The following is a 13336-nucleotide window of genomic DNA, read 5'->3' on the forward strand; positions in this document are numbered from 1 at the left end:
AATCCTAAACCCCAACTTAATTTAATTAAAACCCTAAACCCTAACCTAATTTAATTAAAAACCTAACCTAATTTAATTAAAAACCTTAACCTTAACTTAATTTAATTAAAACCCTAAACCCTAACCCTAACCTAATTTAATTAAAACCATAAACCACGACCTAATTTAATTAAAAACCCTAGCCTAACCTAATTTAATTAAAAACCCTAACCTAACTTAATTTAATTAAAATCGTAAACCCTAACCCTAATCTAATTTAATTAAAACCCTAAACCCTAACCTAATTTAATTAAAAACCGTAAACCCTAACCTAATTTAATTAAAAACCTAAACCCTAACCTAATTTAATTAAAAACCGTAAACCCTAACCTAATTTAATTAAAAACCCTAACCATAACTTAATTTAATTAAAACCCTAAACCCTAACCTAATTTAATTAAAACCCTAAACCTAATCTAATTTAATTAAAACCCTAACCTAACTTAATTTAATTAAAACCCTAGACTCTAACCCTAACCTAATTTAATTAAAACCCTAAACCCTAACCTAATTTAATTAAAACGCTAAACCTAAACTAATTTAATTAAAAACCTTAACCCTAACTTAATTTAATTAAAAACCTAAACCCTAACCCTAACCTAATTTAATTAAAACCATAAACCCTAACCTAATTTAATTAAAACCCTAAACCCTAACCTAATTTAATTAAAAACCCTAACCATTAACAAAAGTTTTGGGGCTTAATAATTTTACATAGTTTGATAATTTTACTAACCATTAACAAAAGTTTTTGGGCTTAATAATTTTACATAGTTTTACATAATGTTAGATTTGGTAAAATGTTTTGACTGGTACTAACAATTAAGAAATTAAAATAATTTGATAATTTTTTCTAAAATTACATTCAACTATTGCGATTAGGGCATGATCGACTTATATGGCCTGGGTTCCTACACCATCCGCACAACTTCTGTTGACTGGCTGTTTCTCGGATATCCATATTGTTCCGTATTCTAGTGGAACAAGGTCGACCCTTTGGTTTGCGACGCAATTCTCTATCCGATAACAGCTTAAAATGAGACGTTCATCTGGGATCGGTGGGAAAACGTGTCTCCATACGTTGTACATGTTTTCTAATTTGTACACTTCGTCCACACAACTCAGCGGATCCAGACGGAGTTTCTGACAAGCTGCAATAACATGAGCGCATGGATAACGGTGCATCAAACTTCCACACCACAAGTCCTTTTTCGCAAGTGTACACAATATTGCCCGCCAACAACACCTTGGTGCGGTTCATCAAACTCCGTCACGCGAAACCATAAATTGTCTCGATCGTGACACCTTGTGTGCATGATGTTTGCCCTCGCCGCCTTGTTAATTTCTTGAACTACCTTCGCACCATACATGGCCACCCGCATCGCTCGCATAAGTTGCTGATCGCTTTGGAAATAGCGTCGCCAAACGGAAATATGTCTCTCGCACAACCGATGTTATCGGTAGATGGCTCGTTCCTTTAAGAATAGAATTTATGCATTCTGCCAGGTTCGACGTCATATGGCCATATCGTAGGCCTCCGTCGTATGCTTGTGCCCACTGTTCGAAACGTATGTTACAAAAGTAGTCTGCCCTTTCTTCATTTTGGGATCGTAAAATTGCCAACATCTTGTGAAAACGATCTTTATTTATTTCATACCCTGCCAATATAAGTTCATAGCGAATATTTTATACCACTTCTACCAATAAAACTAATTCAAATTGACAAACGAAATAATACAGTTATAGAGTAAATACCCATGTTGGTCACTTGTCGTCGTTCGCTCTTAGATGGATATTGTCTGTAGTAGTTCAAAGCAACGTGTCTTAGGCAATATCTATGGTGTGTGCGCTGCCACAAGCTTCCCTCTTGATCAAATGCAGCTAGTATACCGGCGTCCCGATCTGAAATAACACAAATATCAGGTTGGGCGCACACATGCCTCCTTAACCTAGAGAGAAAGAAATCCCAGTCATCAGACGACTCCCCCGGTGTTATTGCAAATGCAATTGGAAGAATTCTCCCACCGCCATCTTGTGCCACTGCAACCAATAGCCGATGAGTATACCTACTGAACATGAAGGTACCGCCAATTTGTACCAACAGCTTGCAGTATGGAAATGCGTCTCAGCATTGCTTAAAGGTCCAAAATAGACGTTTGAACACTTGGCACCCACGTAGCAATCGGCCGTTGTAGTACGCATGTTCCGTTTCAAGGTCTGAGATGGCACTTGGGACGTATCTCTCTAGCACCTGACACCACTGCCATATTTTATTATATGAGGCGTCCCACCCACTATGCAGCTTCTCCAACGCCTTTTGCTTAGCTATCCAAGCATTGCGGTAAGAGGGCGTGTACCCCATTGGTTACGGATATTGGCAATTATCACCGGCACTGAAGTCCTAGGATCTGCTTTTATCGTGGGCATTATCAAGCTAACCAACATAGCTGAATCCATTTTGGGATGATCTTGTGAAACACCTACAGAGGGAGTACATTAAATAATGCAACATTACAAAATAAAAAAACTTAATTCAGATACATTCAATACTGTACCTGCAGCACATGTATGTGGACCTTTGTACTTTTTTATCTTCCACAACCCTGTCCTTTTCCTTAACGAGGCGACGATTTTCCATGAACATGTGCCGTCTTGCACCGCACACTTCGCCTCAAACTTATCAGATTTTGATTTAACGACGTGGTAATTAACGCCATTTTTTATGCTATGCTGTTTCAAAGCACCAATAAAACTATCCTTATTGGTAAACTGATTACGAACTTCAAGTTCACCGAAATCTACCCCTAAACTTGTACGATCGCGCATCCGGTGTGGTAGATCTGGAAACCCTAACCCATCATCCGCTGATAGATCGACATTATGCATGTGGGCTGGAGGTGAGTATGCTCTGAATCGTGGATTTTCTTCATCATCTGAACTCCTTTCACCATCTTCACCTTCTGTTGGAATAGGCTCCGGTTCAGAAAATAATCCCACCTCTGCACCATCCGGCCCGGGCTCTCGAGGTGGATCCACATCGGAGTCATCTTCTAACCCACAATCATCTGCAGCGTACGACGTCCCCTCACCGGTTGATGTCGTAGGTAGTACATCATCCCTTCTTTTGGGCATTTGATAACGTCCCCAATTGGATGTAGATTGACATCCACTAGAACTTGATGCAGTTCCCCAGTACGTATTTCTAGCGTCAAACGTCGAGCCACCGACGTACATGTCCCATCCACCGACAGAGTGTCTTGCGGGGGATGTGCATTCGACACCGCTACCGAACATAGGTTGTTCCGTATTTTGTAACCCGTTAACCGAGTGTCGGCCAGGGGTCGTGTATACATCTCGAACACCGGATAGAAGTACATCAGTTGGCAACGTAAATTGTACATATAACTCAATATAAGTTGCTCCGCTAGCAAGATGAGTCTGCACCATTGCCTCCAAGCTACGAGCACCTTTTATGTCGAACGAGTCATATGTCACCAGATCAACACAAGAACAAAATCGATACATGATTGACAGAACTTTCATTGGCGTCGTTCCGAATATTTCTTACATGACCAACTGTAGCGAAATCGCGTCCACGAGGGCACGATTTCACAATTTCTTCTCAAATAGCATCCTGGTAGAAGCGATTTTATACTATTTGCTCAGAAACGTCAAAAAAAATTATTTCTTACATGACCAACTGTAGCGAAATCGCGTCCACGAGGGCACGATTTCACAATTTCATCTCAAATAGCATCCTGGTAGAAGCGATTTTATACTATTTGACCAGAAACGTCAACTCGAAATAATTTATTTCGGGACCCCTAAACCCTAAAAACCCTGCACCCTAAACCCTAAAAGCCAAAAAACCCAAACGTAAAATCAACGTCAAAATCGCGTCCCCGGGAACGCGGTACGTGGCAGGACATCGCGTCCACGTCAGCGCGACCTGCTATGTGGACGCGATGTCCTGCCACGTGCCCTGACATCGCGCTGACGTGGACGCGATTTCCCGGAAAATGGACCATTCCGGTAAATAATCAAAAAATCGGCCCATTTCAGTAAATTTTGAAAAAAATGGCTTTTTTGGTAAATTGCCCAATGTAAACTAATTGCAACCGCATTCTAGGCCTTGTGGTATAACAGAACAATATCTACCATAATGGGGAAAGGCAAAATGTGGTTGGGCAACTATCCTTTATTACTGCTCATAACTCAAAAAGTAACTCCCTAGGGAGGATAACAAGAAGTTTTATTATTAAGTAGGATAACAAATGGACTCCCCCAGAAAAGAGACGTGATTAAAATGAATTATGATGCATCCTTTAATAGATTTTCACAAAGGTAAGCTTTAGGAATAGTATTTAGAGATAAAGAGGGGTTTATTTTGGCAGCATATGTGTACCCTAATGAATATGTGGCAGATCCAATGATGGCGGAGGCACAAGCCTGTCTTCAAGCTTTAGTGATGGCTGAAGAGTTAGGCTTCTAGAAATTGGTGGTGGAGGGAGATTTACGGACAACCGTAAAGAAAACCCAGGTATTAGAGGAGGATAGATCTAATGTTGCTGCTCTAATAAAGGAGATTAAGGAGAGGTCAAGGAAGTTTGCAGAAATTATTGTTAGATTTGCACCTAGATTGGCAAATCGGATGGCACATGCAATGACAGAAGAGGGAAGAGAGTTTTCGGTGCCCGCTTATTGGATTGAGGAGGTGCCGATTAGAGTTGAGGAAGAAGTTGCAAAGGATCGAAGGGAGTATAGTGTTTGCACTGATGGGGAAGGTGGAAGGGGGGTAATGGAATTATCTGAAAGGTGAAAGGTTTAGGTATTCGTTGTCTCTTTTGATGGGATAAATCTCAGGGAAGTAGGACGATGAATCGAGCTGTTTTGGTAACCGATGATCGGTTTTCTTGGCAATGGAGGCTGCTATTTAGGGATTTGAATCGTTTCTTTTTCTGATGTTGGCTTTGTTGGTATGTTTGACTGTAATTTTTTTTATTTCCTTAGCATTCGTTTAAGGCTTTAATTAAGGGCAGCCACTGTTTCTCTTTGGTCCTTTACAAAAATAATACAAAAAAATAAAAAAAATATCAAAACAATATAAATATTTTTTATTTATCAAAATAATACAAAAAAAGTTAAAAAAAATAAACCTGAAAGAAGGGTCTGCCACAGGCGGCACCTTTGGTGCCTGTGGTAGAGGCGGCACCAATTGTTCGTATTTTGACCTTTTGTTCGTATTTTTTTCAGATTTTATTACTTTTAAAAAATATACTATTTTATAATTTTTTTTATTTTACATTATTTTAGTACATTATGTTTGAAATGTATTAATTTAGTGTGTTTTTTAAATAAATTTAAAAAACATTATTTCAAACCCTTTGTTCGTATTTTTTCTCGGATTTTATTACTTTCAATAAATATATATTATTTTCATATTTTATTATTTTACATTATTTTAGTACCATTATGTTTGAAATATATTAATTTCTTGTGTTTTTAAATAAATTTTAAAAAACTCTTATTTGACCCTTTGTTCGTATTTTTCCTGGATTTTATTACTTTCAATAAATATATATTATTTTCGTATTTTATTATTTTACATTATTTTAGTACATTATGTTTGAAATGTATTAATTTACTGTGTTTTTAAATAATTTAAAAAACCCTTATTTGCCCTTTATTCGGATTTTTCCCCAAAGTTTATTACTTTAAAAAATATACTATTTTCTAATTTTATTATTTTACATTATTTTAGTACATTATGTTTGAAATGTATTCATTTAGTGTGTGTTTTAAATAAATTTTAAAAAACTCTTATTTCGCCCTTTATTCGTATTTTTCCGAATTTTATTACTTTCAATAAAACACACACTAAATTAATACATTTCAAACATAATGTACTAAAATAATGTAAAATAAAAAATTAGAAAATAGTATATTTTTAAAAGTAATAAAATCTGAAAAAATACGAATAAAGGCCAAAATCTGAACAATTAGTGCCGCCTCTCGCCACGGGCACCAAAGGTGCCTACTGTGTGTGCCCTTCTTTCAGGTTTGTTTTTTTAACTGTTTTTATTATTTTGGTAAATAAAAAATTATATTATTTTAGTATTATTTTTATTTTGGTATTATTTTTGTAAAGACCCTTTCTCTTTTCTAGTAGAAAAGAGACAGTTGGTGTACATGCATTTCAAGAATTAATTGAATAAGAAAACCGCCATAAAATTTGATGCATTGTGTGTAAGTTCTATACACCATTAGTAAATAATAGTATAACACATCATTATTAAATTAAAAAAATAAAATACGTAAAAGCAAATACTAATAATTTTATTTAAACATAATTAAACATTATTTGTAACTATTATAAATAAATATTAAGATCTCTCAAATTTAGGGTTCTTAGGTTTAAGGTTTAGGATATTTAGTTTAATAGTTTAGAGCTTAGGGTTATAGTGTTTATTTATAATGAATTGTTATTTAATGTTCAAATAAAGTTATTAAGAACTATTTGTAAGTCTTCCACTATTTTTTATTTTATTTAGTGATAAAATATTATATTATTATTTACTGGTAGTACATAAAACTTACGTATCGATGGTGCATCAAATATAGACCTGATTATGGGTGGGGCCAGTTGTCCAAGCCCGAAGTTTTACCTAAGATATGGGAGGGTTTGGAAAAAATATAGGTTTGAACAAAAATATGGCCCGTTTTCCAAACGGGTCAGGCCTAAAGTAAGGATTTTTTGTTTGGGCCAGGCTCGAGTTTGGCTAAATTTTTTTCTGTTGTTGTTTTGCTATTGTTTATTGTTGTTTTGTTATTATATTGCTATTATATTGTTGCTATTGTTTGGATATTGTATAACTCTTATTTTATTGTACTAGTTTAGAGACATTTGCTTGCTAAGTTGCAACTATTGTATAAATTTTAGAGACATTTATTTTAATCTTTTTAATGTATTATATTTTTTAAATTTGTTTTTATATGAAAAATAATATTAAAAATTAATGTGGGCCGAACTAAACTTGGATTATTTTTTTTTTATCTGAATTGGATTTAAACAAAATTTTAGGTGGCGCAAACTTAAAAAACGAATGTAAACTTTGACATCGACCCCACCCACCATGCAATTTAGTTATATGTTTATGAAGAGTAGAGTTGGTTAGAGAGGTTATGGGAGATGCCAAAAAATTTCCAACCTTTCCAACAACAAAAATCCTGCCTTGTACTAAAATTAACACTCTTTGCTAATGTGGTTTTACTTGCCTTTCTTATCTGCCAACAAGACTTGGATTTTGGTTGATATATGCCTTCACAATTTTTCTTTTTTATTATTATAAATTTCCTTAACTCTTTAGTTATTTATATTGAATTTTATATCTCCACCTCCTCATATTATTTTAAATTTTATAAAACTAAACCAAACATATTATATACTCTTATATAAAATTAAGGAATTATAATAAAAATATGCAAAAGATATTTATAAAATTATAATAAAATGTATAAAATAATTATGACATTTTAGGAAATAGTCCTTATACTTAATTAATAGCATTTGAGATTTAGTTTATATATTTAAAATTTTAATATTTAATTTCTTTTTTTCAATTTAAAATTCTTACTTCAATCATTGTTACTCTTTATCTATATAATCGCACACATGCTAACTTTAAAGCAAATCATTATGAATTTAGTAAGCGCATGTACAATTGTCAAGATCGCTAAAAATAAATTTAACTAAACTTGTAGATAGCAATGAGTAGGGTCAAATCCCCAAATACCAATCATATTTTTATTTTTTAGTTTACTAGAAAAATAAAAATAAAATAAGGGGGTTTAAAACTGAAAGAAAGTAAAAAGAGATTGTAAAATAAAGGACAAGAAAATCTATGTAACAAAGCTCCAACTAAAAATAAGATCTCTGCTTAATTCAAGAGTTTGATCATTAATGCAAAGATGAATTTTAGTGTTTTTTGATAAATTGGTTATAACTGTCGATGATTGCCTAGCAACTGATCTCTTATTACCTTCTCGGTAATTAAGACAATCGTTATTATTACTTTCCTTGTTAATAAACAATCTTATAATGCCCACTTAGGTTTTAATTTATCAATAGTAACGAAAGAGACCCAATTGTAACCAACAAGCACACAATCATGGTTTATTTAGGTTAGATCGCACGCCCACACAACATCGCATCCATATCTCCATTACATCCACCTCTAGTACTCATCACTGGTATTAGAATAGATTAAACAATTATTGATTTAACAATTCTAATAGATAAGACAAATCTTAAGCAATCCCAATATTCAACAAACTTCAATATTTGTAATTAAACCAGAAGACATACAAATATTAAAGAATAAGGAAAATATTATGAATAATTAGATCTCACTAATTTTGTAGAATCAGACTTTGAAATCCCTATGACGAGAAAATAAATTAAAAATTTATGGAGAAAATAAAACACAGAGATAAAAATAATATTAAGGTGACTATGTCTACGTATGTTTTGGTTTTAACCTAATAATATCTATTTATAAGAAAAATAATAAAATAGAAATTCCAATTTGCTTCAAATTTGTCCAAAAGCAGGCTGTTTTTGGATATCTTCTTGATTTTTTTGAGCATGAGTTGTGAAATAACTTCAGTTAGAGATTCCAGTTTGCTTCAAATTGGTATATTTAGGCCCAAAATGGAGTTTTATAGTTTAAGTTATGATCAAAATACTGTAGTAGTTGTGTTGAAAGTTTAATCCGTAAAAACTTATCAAAATAAATTTTAAGTTTACTTTTCTCCAATTATTCACCTAAATCAATAATAAAATAAAATTTAAATTTAAATACTATAATTAATAGCTTAAATAGCATAATTAAAGGAAAAAGTATTACAAATAATTAAGAACTTACGCACTTATCAACACATCTCATAGTCAACAAATTTTGATAAAAATATTACCAATATTATTAGCGAATGATCTAAAATTTTTATATAAAAATATAAAAGAATTAAATTTTAATTTTAATTGCAAGTACTATACTTTATTTTTTTATGCATGTTTTAGTATATAAATTAGCAATAAACTAATTCAATTAGTAATATTCAGTCATTCTCGAGCCTTAATTTTATTAAAGAAAAAATAATTTATATTAAAAATTCTTATTTTTACTAGAATTTTACTTATTTTTCAAAATTTAAATTTAAATTTGTAATAAGCAAACTAGGCATAAATATTTACAAAAATACAAAAAGTGACATTCTAATAAATATAACGGGAGGGGTGGGAATGGGATAAAACCGTTCAAGATGATGATGATGATGATAATAATAGCCTATAAGATTGAGGCAGAAGCCAATAATATTGGATATTTTGCCATCCTACTACAAAAGGTGCGGAAAGTGAAGCCAAAATATAAAGCCCTTGAGCTACCTCCAGCTGGTTCAACTGCATTACCCTCATCCCACCCGTTTTGAATTCAATGTTTCACTCAAAATTAGCTATATATTAGTATTCTTTTTCCTTTATCCTTACAGGCCTGATTCCTTTTTTTTTAGGATTAATGGCCACATGCTACCTATTTTTTGGTCACTTTCACTAGACAAAACTCTCATGCTAAATCAACAAATAATGTATCATTGAATTAAATATTATATGACCCAAAAATTCGACGACAGACGGCTATCTTTCTAACCTAATTTCGGTAGAATTTATGCCTGGTTTAAGCAATTGGGAATTTTTTTTATAGACTTGTCTGCGCAAGTAAAACAAGTAATTTACAACAAATTTGGCTGCTTCTTGTAGAAGTTATAGTAAAATACTAATAACCAAAAAATTTGTAACAGGATGTCATTTTATTTTTGAGGTCGGTTTAATAGAAAGTAAATTTATAGATCATCTATTAAATAAAATTGTTGATGAAACTTAAATTTTGATATTTACCGAATTTATCGAGACTTTTTACTCTTGAGAAAAAAAAAGAAAAGGTGTTTTAATAAGCGGCGTGGCCGGCGCCTGGAAACTAAAAAAGTAGGCTAATTGAATGAAATGATGGTGTTGGTGTCCACCTCCAACTACTCCGACCCCTCTTCACAACTGCCCAGGTTTATACGTAAAATACATGTATATATTTGTGTTGGTAAACGTTAATTAATACTCTATTTATTGATAACCTTTCTTTTATCAATGAGAAACTATTGGTTTTCCTTATGCTTTTCTTGGTCTCAACCACGGTTTTTTCATGCTACATAAAGCCAGCGAATCGCTTCAACAATATCATTGCCATTGTCTCTTACACTCCTTATTTCTAAAAGGGAAAAAACCATTAACCCTCTTCTTCCTGCTTTGCTCTTCCCATAGTCATGGGGGCTCACCCTTGTTTTCAACCTGTTTCGAAATGTAGCAGCGAGGGAAGATCAAATCAGACGGTGGCTGCTGATTTAGATGGAACCCTTCTTGTGTCACGTAGTGCTTTCCCTTACTACATGCTTATTGCCCTCGAAGCTGGCAGCCTGTTAAGAGCACTGCTTCTCTTATTATCCGTTCCAGTCGTGTATTCTACCTACTTGTTCATCTCTGAATCTTTTGCCATTAATACCTTCATTTTCATCTCCTTTGCCGGGTTAAAGATAAGAGACATTGAGCTGGTTTCCAGGTCTGTGTTGCCAAAGTTTTATGCAGACGATGTTCACCCCGAGACTTGGAGAGTTTTCAGCTCCTTTGGTAAAAGATACATTATTACCGCAAATCCTAGAATAATGGTGGAACCTTTTGCCAAGACATTTCTAGGAGCTGACAAGGTTATTGGAACGGAGCTGCAAGTGACAAAAACAGGCAGGGCAACTGGGTTTACCATTAAACCAGGAGTTCTTGTCGGAGAACACAAAAGGGCTGCCATCTCGAAGGAATTTGGCACTGAATTACCAGATTTAGGCCTGGGAGACAGAGAAATTGACCATTATTTCATGTCATTATGCAAGGTTCTTTATCACATAACAAACCCTTCCCTTTTCTTTACAATCATAATTGAACTTTTCAAGCTGTTTCCTAAATTAGTATAGGTTCTTAAAACAGATTCCTCCAACATAATTATTAACTTTGTGTTTACAAAAAGGTTGGTGAGAGTATTTATGCTCCATAATTTTTGTTTGATATTTCTCCTGATGTCTTTCTCAGCCTTTAGATAGCTGCTGGCTTTTTATAGTTACAACTTAAATTTCTAATGGTCCACATGGTCCCCTACTAATCTCTTCAACTTCGTTATACCATGATTAATGACTCGTGAAACTGAGATTGTCAACTACAACATGCAATTTAATTTTCACATTTTCAGGCCATTTTTACTCCAACCCTATCCTTGTGATGTTCAATATGTAGTTGTAGCCATAGATATTGAAACTAATGACTCTAATCATCGATTTAACTCTGTTTTTGTTATAAAACAAACTACCCCATATACATGACGCTAGTTAGTTTTAATTATGCATGGTCTAGCTCTTAAGTTGATGTTTTGTGTGCGTGCAGGAAGGATACATGGTGCCAAGAACCAAATGCGAGCCATTACCAAAAACCAAGCTTCTAAGCTCTGTTATATTTCATGAAGGACGGCTGGTCCAAAGACCAACCCCATTGGCTGCCCTCTTGACCTTCCTATGGCTTCCTATTGGCTTCATCCTCTCCCTACTAAGGGTCTATCTCAACATCCCTTTGCCTGAGAGAATTGCTCGGTACAATTACATGATCCTAGGAATCAAATTGATTGTTAAGGGTACCCCTCCACCTGCACCTAAGAAAGGCCAAAGTGGAGTCCTCTTTGTTTGCAACCATAGAACAGTTTTAGACCCAGTTGTTACAGCCGTTGCCCTAGGCCGAAAAATTAGTTGTGTTACTTATAGTATTAGCAAATTCACTGAAATTATTTCCCCGATTAAAGCTGTTGCTTTATCAAGGGAAAGAGAGAAAGATGCAGCTAACATCAAGCGCCTTCTCGAAGAAGGTGACTTGGTCATATGCCCCGAAGGGACTACCTGCCGAGAACCGTTTCTGCTGAGATTCAGCGCATTGTTTGCTGAACTCACTGACAGAATCGTGCCGGTGGCGATCAATGCAAGACAAACAGTTTTTCACGGAACAACGGTTAGGGGATACAAATTGTTGGATCCTTACTTCGTTTTCATGAATCCAATGCCAACTTATGAGATCACCTTCTTGAACCAGCTGCCTGCAGAGCTCACTTGCAATGGTGGAAAGCCAGCCATTGAGGTTGCAAACTACATACAAAGGGTGCTGGCTGGAACATTGGGGTTCGAATGCACTAACTTGACAAGGAAGGACAAGTATGTTATGCTTGCAGGAACAGATGGTCGTGTTCCATCAAAGAAGGAAAAAGAACAAGAAAAGCAAAAGGCTAAGGGGATAAACAAAAAGGAGGATCAGTATCCAGAGCTAAATTAATTTATATTGTTTTGTCTATTGTTTTCCATTATGTTAAAAACTGTCTTGACAAATAAAAAAGGATTGTGATGCTAATTATAAATAGAATAGCAATGTATAATTTGCTTCTGTTTTGATACATACAAATGTTGAATGTGTTAAGCCAAATGCCTAACAGTATGACACCGGTATATGCGACCCTATCTGCATTCTCATTCTTTCAGGATTTGGGATATCACCATTGTTTCAAAAGAAAGGAAATTGAATGATGATCATTAAGTTAAAGATGAACAGTCATTAATAACTTCTTTAAAATTAGCTCAGTGTCGGTGATTTTTGTGGAAATCTTCCCATTTATTCTTAATATATCCCATTGAATTTAACAAATCAGCAATATGACCAAGGCTACAACCAACAAGCAATCTGGATTTGGTTAACTTCAAAGCAATAAAGAACATAAGCAATTCACGAAACAATAAATCCACCATAATTGTATCTAATAAAGTATTAGAAAAATCAGTGGACTGGTTAGGATTTGAGTGGTCCATATTGGCAAAGGTGACCATTGACCAATGACCGATCCCCATCTTTCTTCCCTGAAACAGCTGGATTTCTTACATCCCAGCCTCACAATTCAACTTATACTCCTGGCTGTGGAAGAAAGAGCATTGAAGTTGATACAACACTCTGTAGTTGCTTCAAATGCGGCATTATGTTAAACACCCTGTCGGGTGTCAGACAGCCCCACAATTGCAGCACCTCTTAAATTTTGTCTGTTTAATGTAAGGGCCGAGCATTTATTATATTGTTATCTTAGTAAAACTCTGATATTTTCTTACTGATCAGTATATT

The 13336-nt window shown here is 34.4% G+C and overlaps 1 protein-coding gene across 1 annotated transcript; it reads left to right on the forward strand.

Annotated features, from left to right (window-relative positions):
• Positions 1–10228: 10228 nt before the first annotated feature.
• LOC105780479 (glycerol-3-phosphate 2-O-acyltransferase 6) lies at positions 10229–12631 on the forward strand. The gene is made up of 2 exons (XM_012604845.2): positions 10229–11031; positions 11576–12631. Exons 1-2 carry the CDS (start codon positions 10414–10416, stop codon positions 12503–12505), a joined length of 1548 nt encoding a protein of 515 aa, XP_012460299.1. The 5' UTR covers positions 10229–10413; the 3' UTR covers positions 12506–12631.
• The last annotated feature ends 705 nt before the right edge of the window (positions 12632–13336 follow it).

The sequence above is a fragment of the Gossypium raimondii genome, chromosome 4 (assembly GCF_025698545.1).
Source record: "Gossypium raimondii isolate GPD5lz chromosome 4, ASM2569854v1, whole genome shotgun sequence".
Classification (NCBI taxonomy): domain Eukaryota; kingdom Viridiplantae; phylum Streptophyta; class Magnoliopsida; order Malvales; family Malvaceae; genus Gossypium; species Gossypium raimondii.

Excerpts from the sequence above, each read along its gene's own strand:
- LOC105780479 (XM_012604845.2), top strand. The coding sequence starts at position 10,414 with ATGGGGGCTCACCCTTGTTTTCAACCTGTTTCGAAATGTAGCAGCGAG. Across the intron at positions 11,032-11,575 it reads ATTTCATGTCATTATGCAAG|GAAGGATACATGGTGCCAAG; the intron begins GTTCTTTATCAC and ends GTGTGCGTGCAG.